Here is a 27,508-nt window from a genome sequence, read left to right on the forward strand (position 1 = left end):
TCACTTACTTAAATTTCCTTCATTTTAAATAAAAATTCCTAAGACAATTATCCTGATAGTCGCATTTCTATTTTAAAATAAAATAAAATGTGTCCAAAATAATACATTAAAATAATCTTCATCATACAAATTCCACGCTCATCAAATTGTACTATTTTTTTTTTATGTTCAGTTAATTTTACCTTAGTAATAGACGAGTATACGCTAATAAAATTAAACAAAACTGTATAAAAATTAAAACAATTACTAACTCATCAAAATGGAATGAATACAAATTTTTTGCACACATAGATATTACACAATCTAAACTAAAAACTAATTTAATTTACGTTCATTTTTTTCACGAACATTTACAATTCTCGGAGAATGGAACATATTATTATATTATGTTTGTTAATAACGTTTGAAATTATGTTAATATAATTTGCTGTACGTTTGTGTGAATGAAATATGAATGTCGTGAGTTTTTTTTTTCACGAAACGCAAAGAAAAGCGAGTATAAAAGTGCATACTAAGTTACAATGAATTTCGCAGTTTTCATCGAGTCCGTCGCGCCATAACTCAAGATTGTAATGAAAAAAAAAAGAAGAAGAAAAGTTATTTATCTACGCGTATTTTTCAAAACTTCTCGCCGATTTTTTTTGTATTTTTCTTTCCATTTTTCTGCTACATTTTATCTCGAAAGAGTTTCGACCAACAAAACTACTGATTTACGAGCCATGGTATGTACATGTATACTATATACACAATTTTATATATACTAAAAGGGTGACTAAAACGACAACGACCACGACGACGATGAATTGAACAACCGAATGGTTTGCTCAACGGTTTTTTTTTTATTTTTTATGTACGATTCCGTCGTTCTTGACACCGAACCGCGACTGTAAAATGAAAAAATTACGTCGTAATTTTAAAAGTAATAAATTCCGACGAATGTGTGAATTATTACGGCTGACGATACGAGCACAGTGGCAGTCACCAAGAATACGTTACCGCCATCTCTTGGAAACCGACACGTGTGGTGTGCGTCGGCGCGTGCCATAATCGTATGATAGATGGCGAGCAATCGGACGTAAGTCCATTCGGTCGATGGTTATTGTATGTATTTTTTTTCCGTACGTTTCGTTTCTCGAGCCACCGCCGCTACGTATTATTACTATTGTTATTGTTATATACACGTCAACTGAGAGTTGTCGAATTGCCGCGACGGCTTGTGTTTTTTTTTTTTGCACCGTTTCATTTCCTGTACGAGCTTTTCGGGAAATGCTCAAATCCGACCGGAAGATCGTTTGATAAATTACGTCAACAACGGATGCGCCGCCCGCCCGTCCGGCACCGGGACGGTACCTCTGCACACCGTTCCTTTTTGTATGGAATTTAATTATTTTCCACGGCCGTCGTATAGTCACTACGGCCGCCGCCGGTACCTACCGTCCGACACTTTCCGCCGTGACCGCTGCCACCGCGCACCTATAAACGGCATGTGGTATACGTTTTTCCCGTTCGACTTAAAGCCAGGTCGGAAAACATCGATCCTCCGTCCAGATTTACGGGATACCGGACAAATGAACCACCGACGTGTACAGGTCACTCTCACGCCTCTTGTCCTCTCCGCCATCGTCTACCGCCCGTCGAAATCGCCCGACCGTCACCACACTTTTGACTGTTTATCGTGTGTGTATATATATATATATATATATTTTTTTTTTCTCCCTGTTCCCGACGGGTTTTCGACCGGAAAATTGATGACCGACAAGGAGATTGGTATCTCGGCCGGTGGCAAAAATTGATAATCCCGTAAATAAATCGGCGTCGTTTCTCGGGCGGTTTATTTTCGACGCTGGCACTACGGTTTTTAACGACGCTCCACCGCCGCCGCCGCAGCACTACTAATAAGTACTCATTCGATTTTTAACGATTCCTGTGCAGCATCGTCAAACATAATATTATACGCTGTCGCCATCATCATCACCATCATCATCATCATCCGAACAGTGGATTTCCCCTGTTACCTACCGTCCTACACCTACTCGTCACAACCCGATGGTTTTTCAACGGCGGAAACTTTTGTGTCCACCGCAGACTCGCTGCGCGTTATCCGCCTGCGGAATTACACGGAATAACGATTTAATGCACAGACCATGTTACCGAATCGCAAACGCACCGTGATATTTATTATAATGAAACATGTACATCGTACGTGTGTTTCAGCCACTGTCGGAGATTTAAAAATATTCAATATTTATTTCAGTATTGTTTTCTCGCGCGTCTTCTTGGTATGTCGGAGATAGTTGGAAAGTAAAACAAAACGGGTAAAGAGTGCTCTTATAACCGTTTAATACGACTCCTCTTTAACAGCCGTTTAACCACTCGACAGTTAGACACACAGCTCGAGGGGGAAAAACGAAATTCTAAAAACTCTTATTCCGGTAAATCACGATAAAAAATATTATATATTATTTTAAAAAGACGTGTATAATATTGTGTTGATGATTGCACGTATAATAATAATATTGTAGTGAACATTTTTGTAGAATTAATATAGTTTATAAAGTTTATATTTTTATTATTTATCTGACGGTTTTTATTCTTTGAAGTACCTACGTCGCGTGTCGTTGCGTGCTTGAAGTTAATAATTTGTAAATAAGATAGTATTTTTTTCTCGCAATCGAGAAAACAAATATTGTTTGCTTATTCTATAGTATTATATTATGTGTCTATTTCACGGTGATAAATATTGGTTTGGAAAAAAAAAATATGAAGATAAAATTTTGTAATAAATCTCAATTTCACATTGTTCAATACGATTCAGCTCTTTCACGAATTTACCGTATCATATTTTTAAGAACACACGATATTGAACTCCGATTACTTACATTTAATTAACCCAATTATTTTATCAGAAGTTATCTAAGTGTATGGCTCGTTTGTTTTTTATACTGATTTGTATGTCAAATTTGTCACTATTGTGTGTTGAATTAAATAAGCACCAGTTTTGAGTAATATATATTTCATAACAGTGTCTGAGTTCACGCAAAATAAAGATAGCAGCGAGAGCTTACGTCGAGTCGGTTTGATATAATTTTGTTTTTTTCTCAACTCTTTTCAACCCCAATACGTTGCTGCGTGAGAAGACGTCGACATTTTAGCCTTGTTTAATATGCACCCTTCGTACAAATTTGATTATAAATTAAATATGAAAATCTGGTAATGTAGTAATGGTATTTATTTTAATTTTCGTAATTATCATTTTATTTTATCTCTGTTATTATTTTTATTAAATAATTTATTATTACCCTTTCTTTTATGAGTTTTGATATTGACTTGAAAACGGTTCAAAAATTATTGATTTTTATTTATTATTATTATTATTTTTTTTTTTTTGAACGTTTACATATTTTTGTATTAATTTTGTGTAGTTTAATTGCATTTTAAATTAAAAAAAAAATATCTCCATAACTGATAACTTATCGTACTCTTGAAATTATTTTTTGACCATTTTCTAACTCAATATAGCATAATATCATAATATTATAGATATCGAATAAAAAAAATAAGTATAAAAATTGCCGAAATAAAGTAACACGGTCAGGGAAATGGTAGTTTTTAATTATATCACAAGTTGGAGCTAAAAATAACAAATAATGATGAATAACGATATTTACGGTCACTGAGTATTGATTATGCTGTTGATTTAAATTTTGTAAACAACTGAGCAACAATAGTTTGTCATAAACTGAATCCATATGAATTAATTAAAAGTTATGTTAAAAAAAAAAAAAATAAGAAAATCAAAATGTTGTTCGCTATAGATGTACGTCTTAATTTTCATAGTGTGCAAACACTAAATCAAAAGATATTTTTAAGGTAGCCGATAAGAGTAATGCGTATGTAGGTAATGCACTTTTGTTTAGTTTTATTTATTTAACTTTTTAAATATGATATTTTTTATGAATTATTACAAGTTTTTGTAGGTTTTGATAAACACTGAATCAAAATGATTTATGCTTTATTTATTATTTTTTTTTTCTAACGTGCATTCTGATTTTAATAAATTAAATAATTCGTGGACAAATCTTAAAATGTAATTAAAACTAATTTGTATACATAATTAATTCAATCATTTTCGTGGGTAAACTGATAACCCTACATCAACGATTGTTAATCGGGTTTGAGGTAGATTTTTTTGACTTTACAAGATATACCAAAGTAATTTTATGCTCTCTCTCTTTTTTTACAACTAATAACTTGTTATTCAGATACTAAGTAAAAAATAAAAATTTTTTATATTCATAGAAGAAAAGCGTAAAAGTATTGGAACATGGTTTATTTTAGGACTACTAAATGATGTGATCTAATATACTCTACATCTTCTAGAACCACTAAGTATTCGGGTACAGTATTTTACACTGATACACTTATTTATTTTAAAGATTTTAATTAAAATAGTCATAAACATTTTATTGTTGAAACTAAAAAAAAAAATTAAATCTTGAATCGTTCCTTTTTCAAAATCACTATTTTATATAATTTTGATTTAATTTGTTAATCAGATGCCCTTAAAAAATAGTGTTCCCTAGTTTTAGTTTTTAGTTATTATAGACACAAGTTTTTAAAATTAATATAATATTATTCATACATGTGTACATATAAAATATGCTATAATCATATATTTTTAGCGAAAACATTATAATATAAAAAGTATAAAATATTTATATTAGTAGTATTATATAGAGCAATATATCTGATATAAATATTTTATACTTCATAAAACTCGGGATTTATAGACTGCCTTCATAAAATACAGTTTCAAAGATAAAATATGGTCCGTTTGTATAACACTTATTGTATAATATGCGATTCAAAGAATTATATTCTTTAATAGATAAAGGAGTACTTAAAAAATAATTTATTAAGTAAAATTATTAATTTTATGTTTAATTATTAAAGAATTTTTTGAAATGATGTCAGCTTAATTAATTAATTTTAATTATATTTTAAAGTCATAAGTGAAATTAAAAATAATGATAATAATACAAAAATAATGCGTAGCTTTAATTTTTAATCAATAATAATAAACTACAAATAAATTAAAAATTTGTTTAGAAGAAAAAAATAATATGCAATATAATTCAATTAGACGAATAAAATAATACATAACATGATTTTAGTAAAAATAGTTTCTCATTATTTATTGTATTTAGCCTGAAATATTCAATACATTTTAATTTTTAAAAAATTAGTCGAATTGATCGAACTAACCAAATTAAACTGCCCTAAGAAAAGTATCTGGAAAAATAATATTATGCTAATATTTTCTTTCCGCCTAATAACTAATAGTGTTGATGTGCTGGACTAGCGGTATATTTTCAAACGTAGTAAATAAAATATAAAAAAAAACGAAGTTCATTGATTCAATGATTAAAGATCGTTTCGTATACCATTAAATTATCTGTAAAATTGTGAACGTCTCTAAATTAATAGAATTTTTTTTTTTTTAATGTCTATGTTTTTAAGGTATTTTTAAGGAATAGTACATAATAATTTTGGTCGAATCGCTCTAACTGCACAATTTAAATATGGGGAAAACGTCTATTCTTATAATAGACCATATTATTATTATTATTATTTTTGTTAGAATTGTCAATAGACGAAATAACAATAACTCTATTGTTATGCGCGTATAGTATACGACCGCGAGGGATTAGGTTAGCGAGCACGTGACATGCTCATAGATGCATCGCGTCGGAACAGGGACTTATACATGATTAATGCGTGACGCTGGTACTGGGCGGCGGCGATTTAGCCACATAATCGATAAGGAGACAATTCCCTGACTTACACATGTCTCCGTAATCGTCGGTAGACTGTACGACCGACGGGGAAAAACGAGCGAACCGGAAGAACACGCGCGAGCGTCTCACTCGGTTGGGCTCGAAATTACGCAAATAATATACAACGAAACGGAGACGACACGCGACGTTCTCAGCTGATGTGTCGCGTTTGATATATTTTTTAATTTTTTTGTCACCGCGTAACTAACGCTCGAATGTGCTCATCATATATACTACCTTCACACCTATGCGACTTTGATATTATTACACGAAATAACGTACACGCGTGTACGAACACTAAAAGCAGACCTACGACGACGACGACGACATTTAAACTAGAAGAGTAAATAGCATAAAATATATAATATACGTCGTTGTCGTCGGTGGCGGTGGCGGTGGCGGCGGTGGCGGCGGCGTACGTGTGTTCATGTGATCTACGTAAGACGCAACGCAAACAATGCGTCGAAACCCTTTTCGGGTCACTTGCAATGCAAAAGCTTCGCCGTTGTCGTCATATCGTCTTCGTTTCTATTACGACGAGACCGCATTGCGCCTAACGAACCCGCCGAATTAGATACTCGAAACTCTGACTACACCGAGGCCGTTTTATTTAACGCCGAACGGGGTCGTGTTTGTTTTGCAGAAAACTTCGGTGCCGTTAAAGTCGTTATCGGACGAGTGTTCTAGACGTTGTCGTCGTCGTCGCCGTATATCTTTGCACATATTATACTCACCCCGGCACGTGTCGTCCTCGGCGAACCGCTGTACCATTGTATACCGCTACCACGGTTGTTGAACAGTACGGCAGCGACGTGACCAGCGAAGAGAGTGAGCGCAAAGCGAGGGGGGGGGGTTCCGCTATGACACGACGTAAGCCACTGCTACGCGAATATAAAGACACGATTTTCCATTCTTTTCTTCGTAAAATTTAACAATATAAAAAAAATAAATTTTATGCGATTTCGCGATATTTTTTTAAAAATAAAACCGTGTGATACAAAATGTATGGAAATCTTCATTCCGCGTACATATTTGCCCCGACACGATTAGCTATCTATTCGTTAACATTTTCCTGAACTGACGCAACGTTTATGTCCGTGATACCGTAAATATTGAAATATGTCATACTTATGTGATCCAATGCGAGTGTAATGTTATAATCTCCTGATGATCGAATAACGATTATAATAATATTATCCAAGTCTCGACGGTACTAAGAATAAGCCACCGTCGTACCGCCCGGGACGATAGCACTTAATTTTAAATCACTTGATCGTTTAGTGTTTAGACATACACACTCACACGTTCATTTTATAATCCAGGACCTTTCCTGAAAACACAATAATAATTTATTTTCGTCACATCCTGCGTTTTGAATCAAAACGGTGAGAATCGTTTGGGATTCTAGTCGGTGGCCCGCGTGTACCCGGAAAATCGTTTTTGTTGTATTGACCGTCGACTTACTATTATGGTATTATACGATCGTCGTATTCGAGGTGTGTTTTTTCAAATTCTATTCTCATTGTCGTTTTAAGGAACAATTTGATATATTACTACGCCTGTCGCCAAGTCGCCAACAGTTGTAACGCACGTGTTTAAATTATTTTACAAGACTTTAGTTTTTTATTTGTCGTCTTGAGTTGCTGGACATCAACAACTGTTTATACCCTCCATTGATTTCTTATATACGAGTAACCCGCCCGTTCTAATAATACTGTATTTTACGATACAATAAAATTGTCTCAGGCCGATATATTATAATTTATAATATAGTTCACGCGAATCTGTTTTGAATTGTAATCATTTATAATTGGCACGTTTTCTACTCTGTAACACGTAATATTATGTATTTCAAAAACGATATATTCCATTGATATTCCAAATTTAACATTTAATTAAAATTAAGTGTCTTGTAATTTTTTTTACATTTTAATTGGCATCGACACATCAGTAAGTTGTTGCCTATTCGTCTTATTCATCTAAAAGCTTTTTGTTTGAAAAAAAAAGAACGTCGGGTCCAATATTACAATAAATTAACTTAATTGCGAGACCCAATTATCAGCTATTTTCCGGCGTAACAGGATCTACAACATTATGACTGTGATCTAAAAGGTTTCTCGCTTAATTATTTGATTTGATTTTTTTTTCAATAAAACACAAAAGTTAAACATTTTGGTATGTGGGTGAATGTAAACAGAAATGGCACCCACTGTCTTCATACATTGATAATGTATACATTACACCACAAGTATTTGAAATAAGAACACAGATATTTATTAATGACCCAAGGTCATTTTCTCTTAAATATCCACGTTTGTTATGTTTCTAAATAATATTTGAATCACATACAATGAACTTTGATTTTAATAACCAATATTAAATGTATTTTTGTATAAATATATTTTATTTTTTTAAGAAAACAATATTTTCATAAATTTTGTTTATATTATATAACACGTTTATAATATATTTATATATATAAAGTTATTCTTTTATTAAACAACACTTATTATTTCAGAATCTATTAACATTTAAAAAAAAAATAAAAATATTTTATATTATATATTCCAGAAAAAACAAAAATAGAATTTTAAGTATATGTTTTAATAAATTTTTAAATTGTAAATTTTTTTTAATAAAAACACATGTTTAATATAATATTCAATATTTTTTGAGAAATTTCTTATTATCCTAATCTCAATATGAAATTAAAAATGTATGTTGTCATTCAAAAAGTAATATAATTATAACGGTTAAAAAATTATGTTTTATTTCGACTTCTAATTATGTAAAAAAAATTGTTTACAAACTTTAATAGGTTTTTAAACAATAATAAGTGCTGTTCGATAAAATAATCACCCTGTATAATCAGTATATACTATGAAATAAACTTAGATATTCATAACAATAATCGATTTTAATAAAAGACAATTAATATTTTATTCATACCAACGTAATAGGTGATTAGTACTATACTAATTGGTGAGCCTAATAAAATATGCTTTATATATAAAATTTTAAAACATCAATAAGGCTATAAAAATAATATATTTAAAAATATTATACAAATTATAAATATTTATGTACCTTTTTGTACATAAATTACAACTATATACCATACATTGCACCTTGTTAATTTGTATTTAAAATACCATGAATAGTGTTAATTGTGTTAATAATTAACAATAAATTATAATAAGGAATTATGTAAATTTTAATTTGTATAAATAGTTATATATAATTTTAATGTGTTTTGCCAAAAATCGTGTATAACAGATTTTCAAAGTTGAGAACTAGCAATTTCAGATTGTTAAAATATTAAAGAATTTTTCAATGTTTCTGAGCTCAAAAATTACCGTTTCATAATAATATTGTATAATTGACATTTTATAAATATATTTTATTTAAGAAATACGTTTATATTAGCAAAACTAGAGAATAATATTTCAAACATAAAAGTTCAACCTTTAGTCTTTACTATTCCCACAGATTATATTTAAATTTTCAAGAAAACTAAAAATAATGGAACACTGGAAAATTACAAAAAATAGTTCTTTAAGTACTGTTCATGACGACCTTACAACATATATGAAAGTTTTCGAGCACTCCCTCTAAAAAGTAATTACATATAAAACTAAAAAAAAACAAACACTTCATTGTAAAATCTATAGATTCCTTTCCACACTCAGATTCTAAAACTTTGTATGTCTCCAAAAAGTAAAACTAATCAACAGAAAACAACAGTTCACTTTTAAACTGATGTCCAAGTTTCTTAATATTTTACTTTCAGTACTTTGTAAACGTTGTAACCGATAGAGATAAAAGTTTAATTTTTTTTAGAAATGTATTATTTTATCGAAATTTGTATAATAATATTTTACTTATAAATTAATTTTTTGATGTTTAATAATGACACAATGCTTGTTTTATTAGTATAAACAAATTTTTCTCAGTAGCATATAAATCATGGTGTTCATCGTTAACGCAGTTCATAAAATGTCTTGCTATTTTTCCTTATCTATTAAAATAAAACAAATAGGTAAATAAATAAATTAATAAAATTATATTTATCATGGCAGCGACCAACTTTCTTAGTTTGGTTAATAAATTTGCACAGTTTCATGTCTATCTATATACGTATCGTTGTTTCTTCATTGCTCAGTTTAAAAAGCCTTGAAATATCTCTAACAAAACATGACATTTTAGACAAATTATAGTGTCCATTTTTGGAATGGTTTACTATTTGTTATAACTTATTTTACGTCAAACTTGTTTGCAGCCACAGTGTTCGTTCTAATTTATAGCCAATCAGCTGTTTCAGATAGAAGGAATCATATTTTATTGGTTATCGGTTTTTTGCTGACGTCAGTTGAAAAATGTTGTGTATTATTGACTTTTTGTTATATTTTCTTGATCTGAACTATATCTAATCTAACAAATTAACTGGACAATTGTTGTTCTTACATAGAACCATTTAGAGATTTTTAAATGTGTTCTTATTTATTATTTTTTTTTTTTTAAATCTATCGTGTCATTTGAAAGCATTTGAGTAATATTTATATGATTATATAATAATCAAAAGTTTATATTAACATAACAATATAATAGTAATGATACGTAACACGTCAGCTGTTGATAGCTGTGGCGTTAGTATGGTTATATTACACAACATACCAATTATTAATATATAATTCGACAACGGCTGAGTAATATATTGTAAAAAACGACTGCAACGGCAGCGTTTATGATGATGTCGACGTGTATAATTTATTAAAATTTAATACCTAAATATAATTAATTTCGAAATAAATGTCACGGCAGTGGTGGTAGCAATACAAGTTTAGAAACAATGGGGATATCACGAGTTACAATCAATAAGACACACGCATTTTAACACACGTGTGGCGCCAAAACCCAATAGAACCGTCCGGCATACCTGGAACGACAACGGTGTTGGCCAGATAATCGTTGGACAAGCAATGGAAGGGTTCCCTTACGCCAAAATCATACTGCACGCGTTCGATATATAATATTACCGAATCATCAGATTTAGATACCTATATAAAAAAAAGCTTCGTTCTAAATGAATATTGTACATTGCATATTGATATTTACCTAGACAGGTGCTAGTTTAAAAGATTTACTTACAAATTACCTCAATTATCGAGATATACATTATATTCGAAAAATCCTTTCTAATGTTATTTTGTGGTTTAAGAATTTAAATTATCCTCCCAATTTTGATCAAATATCTACTGTATCATACGAATATCACAAGTCTGTAAATATTTTTAGAAAAAAAATAAAATTTATTGCGATTTTTCAGACGAACATGATCTTCAAACTGCTATTAAAGTTCCGTTCGACGACCCGCAGTTGTACTTTGACATCGGGGAAGATGGTTATCCAGCATTTGGCATTAAACCTGGATCTGATATAAAATCACCGTATCGATTATTCCTACCCGAGAAATTGTACTCTGAGTTTTCTATTGTGGTAAATTTCAAACTCAATTCTATGAACGGTGGTTTTCTGTTTGCCGTTGTCAATCCTTTAGAAAATGTAAGTATGGACATCATGCATGTCGTTATAATAATTAGAGTTTGAAAATGTCATGAAATATAAAATTTGTCATTATATTTATCAATTACATATTTTAACATTTATATTATGGTTAGAATGATTTATAATACAATTATAACAATATATATAAATTATAATGTTATATTATTTTATAAATATTTATCATACCTAGTCATAAAGTACTATATATTTCAATATCTTAACTTTGTTCTTCTTCGTTTTTCAAGTAATACTACAATCATTCGCACGAGTATTGACTTTATATTCAATTCCTTGTAGAAGTTGTGACCCATTATCACTTTCCTCAGTAAATTCCTCTAATCTTTTCAAAATAATCTTTCTCGGCAATTAATAATTCACACAGTTCTTAAATATTAATATCAATAATTAAAGCTACAACTTCTGAACTGTTATTTATTAATTAATAAATAGTTATCATCAATATTTTGTATCGAAAAACATTTAATGTTTCACGTTTTTGTGTGAAATTTTTTAAGTTCTAACACTAGTGATAATACTTGAAAATGTCTTATTGTAATATTAAGATTTTTAAAGAGAGATATATTTTTTTTAATGTTTGAAATTCAGAATATATGATTTTTTAATTCATAATTAATTTTGTTTGATATAGATTAATACAGATTAAGTAAGTTTCAGATACTATAAATGGTATTGATATGAAGTATATTATTTAATTATTTAATTTTTTTCCGTTAATAATCACATTACTGAACAGTAAAATTACTTAAATCTTCAACACTGGGATTAGTTTCTGGTAAAAAATTTTTCTAGAAGTTAGTTATTTAGAGTGGGGAGAGATAGTCAAAGATAAAAATGCTCAGTATATTTTTAAAATTAACATGTGAAATAAAAAAAGGAAAGCAAGTGGGTACCACTCTAATGGAAATCAGTTATTGAGTGGATCACTATCATGGGCATGTTAAATTTAAATTCAATGATATGTCATTGTAAATACAAAGCAATTCTGAACGGAGAATCTATCAGCCTATATCACAAAATGATAGTTTTTTTGATATATCTATTAAAGTCATTTATTTTACTTTTAGTATTATAGTAGGTTGATATAATTTTTTCAAAAATTATAGCATATATATTATTATATTATTAATATATTCATTTATTTTAATAATATTTATATAATATTATATTATCAATGAACAGAACTAACAACTTTATAACTTTTATCTATAAATATTATTAAACAGAATAAATAGATATTTTATTGTATAAACAAATAATATCTTACAATAAATTAAAAAATGTCAATCTGTGTAGCAAAATTCATAAAAATATAATATACTTACGTACAAATTTTAAATTTTTAAAATTTTAAAATTTTAATTATTATCGTAAATATGAAATGAAAATATAAATAATCAGTGAAAATTAAAGCATCTTTACTGCTCCAAAAGTTAGACAGAGAAAAATAATGATTATAAAATTAATATATTTATCGTTTTGCTCAGAATCAAGTATAGGTATATGAATAATACAACATTATTTTTTAAGTTTCTTTTTGTAATCTTACAGATAAAATACTTGATAAATGAATTCATGATAAGTTGTTTCTGTAGTAATTCAAGATTATCGAAAATATTTATTAAGCACAAATAATTGTTATATGTGTTAGAAGCTTAATTTTGACAAATTTCTTTTTATTTCGGATATTTTTAAATTGTATTGAAAATAAAATGCATATAATTTCCAATTGCAGTAACTAATATATAAAAATCGATTACAAAATGTTTCATATATTTTTACACAATTTATATGTACATAATAATAATATGTTCACAAATATTTCTTTAAGATATTTCAAAATCAAATTTTGATCAAATTGAGTATAACAGTTTTAATTATTTTATTAAAATGTCAAGACGTATATTAATGTTTTGAATTCTAATTTAAAAACAATAATATGTATGTTTTATCACTGTATCCAAATTTAACATCGACCTTCTTAATAAAAAAAAATGATTAAAACATACTAAACCTACAGTAAGATACATGTAGCTGACTTCCGTGTTGTTTTAAAATTAATAAAATTTATTATTAAGGATTGATTATGAATTATTTTAACAGTTAATAAAAGCGTGTGTACAAGTATAGAATATATAGGTATATTTATTTATTAGAATAATTTTAATTAAACATAATCAAAACTTCATATCATTTTTAAGAAACACATAATATTAAACGATAATTAATATTGAAATTCTGAAGTTTTTTTTTTACTTTTTATTTCATTACTATAATATATAGTAGCATAGAGTTAAGGAATAAAGTTATAAGCGAAAATTGAATAATGTTTATTGGAAAATCTAACAGTTATTTTTTTTTTTTAGTGAATCTAATAATATTACACTGTGCTATGCTATAATAAGTATCTATATTTATTCAAATATAGTAAATACTTAATATTTAATTTAACAATTTATTTTAAATTTGAATTTCTACTTATGGATTTACAATAAAAAATAATTTTAATATTTTTAGTAAAACTAACACGTTATCCGTAGATAAAAAAAATTTGATAAGATTATGTTTAATACGTATTTTATTAGAAGAAAAACCAATAAGATTGTTATTATTTTATAAATTAGTAAACATAAAATTAAATTTTGGTTAACTTAATTTATTATTTGTAATTTTATTATAAAATATATCAATTGAGCTCATGAAACATAAAAAAATAATATATGAATTAAATTTTTTAAAGATTGCTGGAACTAAATATTATTATTGCATATAATAAATAAAAATTAAATGTGATAATACTGCATTTACTGACAGTATTTTTCCTTTTTATGAAATGTTATGAGTTTTTAATACTAATCTCTTGTCTTTTATCAGTTTAAATAATCATGATTGTTCATCTAATATTTCGTTAGGGACTGCTGACATTTAGATGTCAATTATTTCCTAACCCATCTAAAATTCCAAAGTTTTTACATTCCTAATTTATTCAATGATACATTGCTTAAATATACATTAATAATAAATGTATAATCAAAATAGTCTTCCAGAAAAATAATATAATAAACTAGTTCCTAGTTTATAATTGATATTATCACGTATTGAGGAATATTAATTCCATTTTTTTTTTTAAGTTAAACATATACATTGATTGGTTTTAAATCATTTTTTTATTTGGTTATTTTAATACGTCTTATAATTAGTTCTATATTTAAACTTAGACAATTTATAATAATTGTATTCAAATCAAATGCAGATTTCAAATATTTATGCTTATTTATTCTTTCTCTTTTTTAAATTAAGATTTTGTGGTTTTTGACACAATTAAAAACAAATAAATGTCAAATTATATATTATATACTTATCGTTAATTCATAAGTATAATTGAATATTTTAAATATTTCAATTTATTTTTAATAGATTTTTATTATAAACTTCAAACATTCTTGACGTTAGTGAAGAAACAACGTACAAACTACGGGTATTAAGGAATAAACATAGAAAAGAAAAATATATTTTTTGTTATGGTAATCAGTAATTTATGTTTCAGTTCTTTTTTATTAAATAATTTATTCGATAGAATGATTGGAATAAAATAATACATTTAAAAAATAACGAAAAAATAAATGATCCGTGAAATTAACAATTTAGAAAAATCGCGGAAACGCGTATATTTTAATAATTGTAACCAATTTATTTAAACTATAACAACGTTACATATAACAAAAATGTATCCGGTGCATAAACAAATGTATTATCATATTAATAATAATGTTAAATAAATACAATGAGGATTTAAGATCCTTAACAAAAATAAATAGGTAATCAAATAATCTCATAGTATAATTAATGACTTTAATACGTCATGCTTGTAATATGAATATAATATACGAAGATGCAAAATTAATATACAACTAATAAGTGAATTAATAATAATATCGTTATATAATAAATTATAACTGTGTGGTTTTAATTTTAATTCTATACTTAGAGACTGATAATATAGTGATTTGATTGTTATTTTCGGATGTCTAGTAGATTTCATAACAATATGATTTTGATAATATAAATATAATATAATATTAACATTTAAATTAATCGAGAAAATGTTTAGGCAGATCTGTTAAAATTATACGTTTTGTGAATTTTTTTTTATTCGTTTAAGTTAAACAATTTTCGGGATAATCAATGATACTATATAATATAATTTCATATCAAAACTAAAATCGTTTTCTACACGTTTCTCATCATTGTGGTGTTGTTCGTGTTTTGCAGGTGGTGCAGTTGGGCTTGCAAGTCGTACCGTCATCGTCCAGCGCGATGAACGTGAGCTTCCTGTACACGGACGTGAACAAATACTCATCGTCATCGAACGTCTTGGCCATGTTTTCGGTTCCTTGGAAGATCCGGAAATACATACGACTGAGTTTAAAGGTGACCAGAGAGTACGTGAAGCTGTTCGGTAGGTGTTTGGAACCGCAAACCGTCACGGTAGTCAGAGATCCGGTGGAATTGATGTTCGACTCGGCGTCTACGTTGTACATTGGCCAGGCAGGGCCGCTGATCAAAGGACCGTTCAACGTGAGTATATAAAAATATTATGGGACCAATAAATTTACTTAATCGTACACAGGTATTAATTAAACAGCACACAGCGTGCTGCTTCCAAGTGCTCTGTCCCTCCTCAAAGCGCCTAATCGCCCTTCGCACTCGCGCCGATTCCGATATTCGTTGTAGTCAACGCGATAATATTAAAAACAACAATGTTATACATGCGCGAAACGCTGTGACGTGTTAATATTATAATAGTTGCTGTCTTCCGGTATGTTAATCGCGTGTTTCGGAAGTGTACGATAACGGCACAACGGCAGTGAAATATTTAGGAACGATCGTGGTTCGAGACCGTTTCGCCAAGTTTACAACACGAATCAGAATTATGGTAACTTTTTCGAAGTATATGTTGGACGAAGTTCCATTGTTTAAAAACACTTATCTCATAAAATGGAATTTCTGAGCTATTTGGGGGGTTTTTAATCAAATTATTAATTTTGTTTATTTAAAATCCATCTTACCTCATGTCAGCACATCAGCACATCACTCGAAACGTCCAAAACTTTTATACATCTATATAAACGTATACAAATTTTATAATACGCATATATATGTATATATAGTATAAATTTGCATTTTTATTTTTAAGTGTAAGCGTCAATACTAATATTTTAATAATAAAAAATTAAACTTTAAATAAACGAAATTTTGTTTTAAAACTTTTTCTATTCAAAAACGTCGTGACAGTTCACTAAAATTATTGCTTAATGAGCTGTAATAAAACTTTACAAGAACCGAAAAAATTATCAAATGCAATAGCGTTACTTATATTAAAATGGTAAAATTATGTAAAATGTCAACAAAAATCGATCAAGCTTTTTAATCATTAAATCATTAAAATAGAACAAAAATCAATATTTTGGTATAGCCGTAAAAGTACAATAAAATATTACAATTTTTAAGCCACTTAATATTTTAGTTTACTTTAATTTGAATTATTCGATTTGTATCCATATCGGTATGTTTATACTATTAGTTTAATCTAACGCCTAAGTGAATTTTTGACGTTAGGTGGCGAATGATTTTAATTAATATTAATAGTAATTATCATACGATTTTAATATAATTGTATATTTTATATGAATTTGTTTAATTTACAATAAAAATCAAATCACATTGTTACTTCAAATATTTTCGGTAGGTATGTATATTGTATACAGCAATCATATAATATTATACTATTCGTTGAACTGTCTGAAATTTTCCCTTAACAATTTAAATTACAAAGTTTTAGAAAACTTTGTGATGAAGTTTCGCTATGAGTTCTAGAATATTATGCTCAAGAAATAATAATTAATATCCTCCGAGAAGACTGTTGTCTGAAGCAGTGATGTCGATCAAAACATTCCTCTGCAGTCTATCGAGTATCTGATAGTTTAATTTAACTCTTAAATAATAACCTATTAACTATTGAATGAACGTAAGTAAATTTCAAGTGGATACAAATTATAAAATAAGAGAACACAGATACAGCGATGACACACCTGGACCTTTGTATAAACTTCAAAGGATAAACAGACAAATTAAAATTAAATTTCAAACAACCAAACCGAAATGCTCAATTCATATTATCATAACAAGTCCTTAGATAACAACATCTTTGTCAGTTTTGAGTGGAAATCATAGGCCGAACGTGACTAAATCTATTGAAAATCGTACGATAGTAGTAACAAGTGGTTTGCCGTAGTCGACAGGAGGGCAAGAACGTGGCAAAAGATCTGATTCGTTGAGAATTCGTGCTTCACAATTTCAAGGCAACAGCACCAAAACGAAAACGGCTTTATTATTATTGCTATGTAATAGTATATTTATTGAATGGAAAAGTATTTCTTCATATTTTTACTGAAGATAAGTATTTTTGTAAATAGTTATGTTGTATCTAAGTGAGGATGAAATATCGGATGAGACTAACAAGATATTAGAATAACGACAATAATATAACATCAATTATAAAATTGAAAACGTTAAAAAAAATAAATTATTTATGTAAGTTGATCATCAAAATAAAACACATTAATACATAACATTACTACGGCGATGTTTTTAGGTGATCCTAAAATCTAAATTACCTAAATCAATAAAATTATTCAATTACTAACGAACAAAAATTATAAAAACGGAAGTTTTCAACTATTTTGAAGTTTGATTAATTAGTCCCTCGTAAGTTTTATTTTATTCGTCTAACTTTCACGCAATAGTTTATTCCGTATCGAAGCTCAACGACAAACAAAATATATTATTTAGTATTTAAAATGTAGGTAGATAGGTAGATAGATAGTTAGGTATACCTAAATGTTTTTTGTCAATTAGCAAATTGATGGTGTCACAATTGTTATATTGTACAAACGTCTGAGTTTGGTAAATTATAGCAGTACGGTTACTTGTCATTATTTAACCCTTATCTGTCGGTTATTTACTCAAATAAAAATATTACAAAAAACAGTTATTTTTAAAATTAAGTTAAATTTACATAAATATTTTTTTCACACAACTGCAATGTAGTCGCAATTAATCGTAATGTTTAGTTAATTTCCGAACTACTAAATTTCTAAAATATACTTACACTGTGTAAGTTCCAACCAATTGCTTATTTTGTTAATTATTCAGAACATTATGTACTATTTAGGATTTAGGAACAACCGAGCAGTGAATGTGATGACAACATTTTAGAGTTTTTTGAATAAAAATAATCATAAAATAGTGAATACATCATAAAGTAGGTGATAACTAAATAGTTGAAACAGATAAACGGTTAAAAAATAACTTATCTGTTATCAATACGATACACATTAATTTCGTAAAAGAAATCGGTAATAATAAAGAATGTAAAATAAATTCAACTATAATAATATTTTATTACACGGCGCATTGCCTATGCAATTTCAATACGGCACACGGTTAAGAATATAGTTTTAAAATTAATATTGTATTAGTACAACGAGTATATAAAATAAATAATTATATTATAGGAATCAATTTTCGCATACCACGTATTTCTGTTAGCTATTATATTATTCATAGCGGGTAAATTATATATTTAAACACTCAATCAAACGTATCTAGATTAGGTAATAATATTAATAACAACAATAATGACGTGTGATTTTAATTGATTTCGCTTATTGGGTTAAGGTAACCGCCGGTAAGCTGGCGTGCTATTTTAATATTTATTAATTTGAACATTTACTATAGTATAATACGATGTGAAAAAAATAAAGAAATTAAAGTTTTCGATCAAACATTATTTGTTTTGTACATGACAAACCACGTCATTACTATTTCTATTTTCAAACATAACGTTTGTGCACTTCCAATGCCAATGTGCTTAGAGAAAAATGTATATTCATAAATAAATATAATATTTTGAATAAAAATTGATCGATGGTATCGCTATCAATATTTGAAAGTAAAAATCTTGAAATGTCCTTTGTCATTTACAAATGATTTTTTCCAATTTTTCGTATCAATGTGGCCTTGGTTTGTCCAAAATTATGCATTTTTTACTTTTAAAACGAAAAATATTTTTATTTTCCAATATCTAATGTGTATAAATATACTTAAAACGAATGCTTTATTATGATACACCTGTACTGATAAAATCTGTTTGTTCATTTAATTTTCATTGTGTTTACTTACATCATCTAAACTTTTTGTCATTTGAATGATACTGCCGTATGTTGTCTCTATATTTCATAAAAGTTTGTTTTACTAGACATTTACTTAAATATTTAAAAGGTATAGCCAACTCTTTTTTTTTAACTTTCTTATTAATTGAATATTATAATTTAAATACATTTACTAGAACTATAAAACAAATTATATTAAAGTAGTAGAAGTAGTAGTATATTGAATTTAAATTAAATTCATTAAAATAGAATTAAAATAATATAGTGTGTATGCACAAAAATAAGTGAAAATTATTGATTATCGATACCATCGATGAAGTTTATATTTGTTTTCTAAGACAATCATCTAGGTATTTTAATACAAAAAAATGTATTTATATCATTATTAAATACATTCAAAATAAATTATTTTATTATTCTTATAAATAGGTTCAAGTGATTTATAAAAATAATAAATTAGGGTGAATATTGTGTCATTTCAATAACATTAATATAAAAAAAGTACATGTTAATATTATAATACCTACTAATTATTGTTATCAACAATTAAATTAATTTAATTTAACCATTTTTCACAATTGTATTATTCAAACCCAACAATTAATGACCCAATCACATATTGAACCTTTTTTAAATCTAAACATTCTAAATCAAATGATCTAAATTATTTGGCTTTCAGACTTATTTTATTTTTTATTTTCTGTATTATACATAAAAAGATCTTTTCTGAATTCTTCTACAACCCACCTACCGATAATGAATTACACTAAAGATCTATTGAGATAGCAATATATATATATATATATATATATAAACTGATCATTTATTTACGTACATATTATCTAACCATTTGTTTAAAATAAAATTAATACAAACAAAATCGAGTTAGAAATATTATATTTTAGCATTCATTTCACACACGTGTAGTACTAGCGTAGTAGGTACCGAAAACCTCGAACTGAATAGAAAATAATTCTTATAAACGCAATTCATTTATTGGCCGGATGCCCGTCTTTATTCAATTTGAAATATTCGGTTTGATTCGTTTAGCAAACACAGACTGTTTGCAATGAATTTTTTCTGTTTTTTTTTTTCATACCCGATTCGTTAGCAATCACAACCACGACGACAATGAACACAAACATACGTTTGATTTTCCAAGAATTTTACAAACTTTATATGGTCTATTTTTTTCGGCACGTATATCAATACAAACCACAACTATATGTATAATAGGTATATATGTTGATACAAAATACACAAATATATATATATATGCATTTAGATACCTGTATATAATATATATATATTGAAAAGTTCTTCAAAGTCAAATACGAACCGTGCTCGTGTAGGAAGTGACATTGCCCGCAGTACAATAAACCAAAAAACTAAACTACCTTTTAGTCCTGAATCTTCCTGGAACGAAAATAACCCTAAAACCGATTTAAAATTTTATAGAAAAAATACCTTTCATAACTTACGGAATAACTAATAAAATTATGAGCCGCTAAAGGTTTTTTTAAAAATTATTTCATTATTTATATTCATCATAGGATCGTAAGTATAATATTATTTTAACTCATCGAAAAACAATAAGCCTATATAAATACACAATAGTTTTGTGTGTGTGTGTTTTTTTACAAAACAGAGAATTAAAAATATGTTTGTCACTTGTTTCACTAGAGCCATCTTTGTATAGTGATTCTTTGAGTCAACCAATTTGTGAGGTATATTATAAATCAAATCATCGTGTTAAAAAAATAAAAGTATAAGAAATCATATTTCTTTCCCCAAATTTCAATAGTAGTCAGTAGTTATTTATGACTACATACTACATAATATCATTATAATACTAAGATCTAATGGTATATTCTAAATTGTACTCAATAATGTCTTTGTAATGTTTTTATTCGATCCTTTAAAATATAACATAATTATTATTACCAAATTTGTAATTAAACAATTTGAAAAATATCAAATTCTTATCCTGCTGTAAAACTAAAATGATAGCATTAATATTTAGTTTTTCAAACCACATTTCGGTTAAAAAAAAGTTTGGTATAATATAATATTAAACTCTGTTCATTATAATATATAAAATGAAAATATCCTGAAACATATTACTCATAAATCGTAAATACCAAATAACACTGTTTCTATCTTATATTCAAATTTAAGTAATATATTAATGAACATTATTAGAACCTTTATGATTATTTATCTTAATCTTTAATATTTAGGGACAGTATATGAGCTTTAAGCTCATACGTCTACGTACCTAAACGCCATAATAGTTTTAATTAAAGCTATGACCTTTATGAAATTATATTATACTTTCAGGTCAATGAGCGCTTATTTTTTAACCAGAACACTTTTAAATGTTATTATAAAGTTTTTATATGTGAGTCGATTTATATTTAAGCAACTTTAATAAACCAGCTAGGATTTCACCAATAAGGAGAAATGTCATTTTTCGTTCAGCAGAAATAGGTAATACTATATTGTACTAGTTATATTTAAAATATTATTTAATGAGCAAAACTTGAAACAATGAATTTGTTATTAAAAATTATTGATTTTTATTTTGAAACAAAATTCAACTTAACGGTAATGGAATATATTATTAATTTATTTATAAATAAAAATGAAAATATAAATAAAATGCCTATAAAATAATTTTAAACATTAATTTAAAATTGTTTAGTATTATCCTTACAATATAATACAATTATTATTAAAATATTTAATAGTACATTGTATTATTATTATGATGTATACTCATTAGTTAATCACTGTCATCACTGAAATATTTCTTTACATAATTTAAAAAAATAATTTAGCTAGTTTAGTTGTATTTATCTAAATGTAATGTACAATATATAAAGGGTTTTATCTATATGTACATTTCTGTAATATTTAATTTATTTTATAGAATACAATTACTAAAGTTATTTAATATATATTATAAAATATAAATAATACGGTTCCATAATATAGTCTCGTAAAATATATTACTTAAATGAAATTTCATTTTATAAAAAAAATGCATTGTTGAATGTTAAAAAAAATTATTTTCTACAAATTTAACCGTAATACTAAATACATACACTTCAAGTATTTGAATAATTTGACTCAACTATTATTTTATATAAGTCAAGTACATACCTCCGTTTTATGTTTAGTGATAAATTTGTTTATATTTTTATTTATTTTTTGTTTATTCCTGTCACTTTTTTTTTTAAGATATACTGTATTACAAGTGATGTGAATTATTGAACTTGAATTTTATCATTATTCATTTCGTTAAGTGTAAACATTGTCATACAACTTTAAAATATAGATAAAATATACTCGACAAAGAAAAATAAACATATATTATTATCAAATAACACGATCACAGCCTTCGAGAAACAGTACTTTTTAGTTCGCCGATCGTTGCATAATAACGAGATTAATAAAAAAAAGTTTTCCAAGAATATTATAGGGATTTTCAAAATTTTTAACGCAAATACCTTTGCCAATATAAGAAAATGACAACCATGTTAATCGCTACTCTTTCTCTCTCTTTTCTCCATAACTATAATTTAATACGTGTCTGGTCTCCGTACAAACAAGCGATGATTTCCAAGCACGATTTTTATGCTTAACTATGTATTTATTCAAATTGCACGTATAGAATTTGTATGTATACTTTAAGTTGACATGATCTTTTTTTTTTTAGAACGCTTTTTACGGGTGTTTAAAGACTTAAAGATCACGCGAATATTGTATCATAGTTCGATTTTGATCAGTTGCCGGTCAATATATTAACGGAAGGCAGAAGGCTACTAATCTTTTTCTCCAAGTCTGCCGTGGCGTGTCCAATTTTCGATTTAATCATTGTCGTAACGTCGTTGGCAATTTCGGAAAGTGTTGAGTAGCGCAAACTTATTAGAAAAAAAAAGTGATTGTGTACAACTATTTTTACAATTTTGTCAATACGTTCAATTCATGACCAAAACGTATTTACAACGAAATCCCAGCAAATCAACTATACTCGCTTGTACATATTTAATAAGTGCAATGATATTTAAATATTGGTTTAGGCTGTTCATTACTCGTTATCAACATTGATAAAAAAATGTTTTAAAGTTATATTTCCTTTTAGTTATCTAAACAGTATTAATAATAACAATAATAAATAAAGAACATCCATTTTATTTGTACTAGCGGAAACATTTTTATTCCTACCACAACATTAAGAATTAATCAAACAAAATACGATAACGTGGAAAATCTTTTTTCTCGTAAAACTAAGCACATTCGTGAATTTATTTCCAACAAAGCAAATAATAATAATACGCAGGTATACAATACGTAGGATTAAGAATTTTGAATGAATTAAATATTTTTCTTTAGAAAAATAAAAGTAACTTATTATAAAATCAAACAATAAGGTTAAAGTAAAACCTTATATCAAGCATTATGCTACTAAACAGTATGAAATAACCAAGAGCGATTAATTTTGTAATTTATTTAGTGTTTATTTTGGGTTTGAAGTTAGTGGAAAATCATAATTGAATACTACTATTGAATCAAAACGTATTTACTCAATTATTATAAATAAAACCTATATTTTGTATTCCGCTGTTAAGAAAAATAATGTGTTACGACCCACTCATAAAATAATAGTTCGTAATAAGAAGTCTTGAAATATTAACCCATTTTCGGAAAAACGACGTTATAAATAAATTAAAAAATTAAATTATACAATGAACTACATTTTATTTCTGTTTAACTTGACGACTTGATGTCAACGTCGGTTTTGTTGTCCTAATCACTTTCATAACAATAATTTCTAACACTTTTAAACATTAAATTTAAAAAAAAAAATAAATAAATGAAATAATATTACCACAACACATCCGATATTAAAAGATTATATCATCGCAAATAAACAATATAGCTCTATTTTTTGTAATCCTTCGAAAGTTAGGTTCTATTTCACATACATCCAAGATAACATGGCATCAAAATACTTTAATTTTGGTCAACTGTAATGGTCACTATATAAAATAACTTGTAGCAATATTATATTATTTATTGACATAATTGCATTGTTTATACTTGCACCGTTGATCGTTTACTACGAATTACTTGCCTAACGTAGAATTATGTAAGCAATATGTTTACAAGAGCATAAGAGGATTAAGACACTTCGAATATTACTGTACTATACTATTACAGTGATTAATATCTATAATCCAGTTTTATGCAGGTTTTTGCAAAACTGTCCTACCGGAATCCAAATCCGCCACTTGGCTACGTGTCATTGATATGGGAAACATGACATTGATTACATACATTAAATTTAATAATTAGGTGATTTAGGAAAAAACAACAAAATTTTATAATATTATATGATCATTGTGTTCTGATTGCGTAATAACATTTTAGATTTGTTATCATTTACGGATTTAATTGGATGCTTGATACTTTACGTACCTTATACTTAAAAGTTACACATAACATTCTGTCAAACATGAATTATAAAACATTAATAAAAAAAAATGTGATTTAGGTAAAGCTAAAAATATAGTGTTTTAAGATAAAATATTAAATAAAAGTTATAAATATTTTTTCGTGATAAAATCATTATAGAAATAATACAGTGAAAACTTACTCTTTTCTTGAATTGGCTAAGAGAAAAATAATATTTTATAACCAACAATTGAATAGATTTATATGAGCATATTTAAAAAAATACTATTCCAAATTTACAACAGTATGATTACAAAAACACACCTTCTTTGCAAAACTATTTAAAACTATTCACATGTACACACTATTCATAAATCTAAAGAAATTTTAAAATATTAAACTCTTAGAGTTCAGAACATATTAATAATAAATGTGAGATCATCATATTTTATAAAGTAATAAGGACACGAAAACTTAAAACTATGTTTAACGGGATTACTTCTTAAGTTTAAAAGGAATCTTGGATGAAATGTTATTCTATAAACTTACTAATTAATAACAAAAAAAAATATAGTGATAATAAAAATAAATCATATTGTTCAAGCAAGAACTTATATTTAGAATATACAAATAGCTTTTCGTGTTGCACCTCACCTGAAATTGGAAGTATTATTTTTACCTCAATTTTACCGTTTATTGCACAATACTACGTCGTACCAAATTATCATACTATAAAATATATATAAACCACGTGGTTGGACTCTAAGATATTTAAAATAATAATAAAGTAAGTATAGGATGAGTTACTTACAATAATGAAAAAAAAAAGTGAATTCGTTCTGTTGTGATTCCCGGCGTAGACAACTATTACCTTTCTGGATCAATCGAAGTGATTTGTACTTATTTATTCTTTTCTCGATCAGATTCATGGATAACTTTTAAAACTGTTCTAGAAGTATCTATGACCGTTTAAAACCTGTGTCGAATGAAAGGACATAGGTACTTTCAATGTCCTATTCAACTAAGCGTATGTTTAAATAAAGTATATTAACATATTATATTATATTTGCTTAGTGTTATTATATAAAGTATATTTTTAAATAATATATTATGGATTAGTATTCATCTCCCATCGGTATTTACCTACGCATTAAACAGTATTAGTGGTTTGGTCGTATGTAACGCATAAATCATTTTAATAAACTGTTAATATTTTATCGAATATTAAAATATAATCAAGCATAATGATATTATAATACCACAACTTTTAAATTTTTCCTATATCTTTTGGTTTAATTGATTAGAGAATAAGATGCATGTTACAACAATTTTATTTTAATATAATTTATTTTCGTGAACTATATTTACAGATTCACGACAATGACAAGACAGTACTTTTTTTATTTATTCTTCGGTGAGCTACACGAGTTATATGAATAATTTACTATTAATCTTTTCGTCACTTTACACTCCATTGGACACGATAAATTATTGTCAGTTATATATATATATATATAACTGATTATATACATATAAAATATATATTTCAATAAATTATTATAAACCGTATTATAGTAAAATCGCCGCGTAACAACTTTGGCCAAAATTTTAATGTCAAGCCGTTTCTGTTGGACAAACATCATTGAATGGTGTACATTTATGATCATTTAAAAATGTCCAATAACATTGGCCGGCAATAAATTTGTCTGTGGAATTGATTGATTATTATCCTAATTGGTAACTATTCTAATGTTATATGAAATATATTCATGATTTTTAAAGTAGTGTTAATTATCATAAATTAAAATAGTTAAGTAAACTCTATATAAACTTAATCGAAATAGATAGGATATTATGCACTCATAATAATATCATTAAGCATATATAAATCACTTTTAGTTGTTTTTATTAAGTTCAGATCAATACTGATAAGTATTAAAGTCCAAATCAAAATCTAAAATTATTCTGAAATTTAATTAAATGGACAGGTGTGAGGTTGCTTTGACTTGTGTGTTTTCTCATTATCTATACATGACACGATAAGAATATCTCTGATAACCAAAATAATTAATCAAATTATATCATTATGGACGTCTCAGAAAGAATAGGTAGTTTACCTTCTGCTTTTATATTCATAATCGTTAATTAATAATTATGATTGTAATAGTACCTACTTCATAAAATAATGGTATACTTTATTAAAATATTTTTTTTTCATTTAAAATTCTTCACAATAAATGTTTTGAGTCTTATATATATAAGACATTTTTAATATACGCTGGATAATAACTTTTTTTTTACATAACAACAAAAAAACTGATTTATAGAGAAATTAATTCCACGATAGTGGTGTATTATTTATACTATTTATGTACAGTTTATCAATTATTAAAT

The 27,508-nt window shown here is 27.0% G+C and overlaps 1 protein-coding gene across 3 annotated transcripts in view; it reads left to right on the plus strand.

Annotated features, from left to right (window-relative positions):
* The window catches only part of LOC113551069 (collagen alpha-1(XVIII) chain-like), a 229,410-nt gene that overhangs the window by 27,720 nt on the left and 174,182 nt on the right, over positions 1–27,508 (plus strand). For all 3 annotated transcript variants that reach the window (XM_026953101.1, XM_026953103.1, XM_026953102.1), the window contains exons 3-4: positions 11,164–11,399; positions 15,693–15,998. In XM_026953101.1, coding sequence (XP_026808902.1) covers positions 11,164–11,399; positions 15,693–15,998 — 542 coding nt within the window. The remainder of the gene's footprint in view (positions 1–11,163; positions 11,400–15,692; positions 15,999–27,508) is intronic.

Source organism: Rhopalosiphum maidis, chromosome 2, assembly GCF_003676215.2.
Source record: "Rhopalosiphum maidis isolate BTI-1 chromosome 2, ASM367621v3, whole genome shotgun sequence".
Classification (NCBI taxonomy): Eukaryota; Metazoa; Arthropoda; class Insecta; order Hemiptera; family Aphididae; genus Rhopalosiphum; species Rhopalosiphum maidis.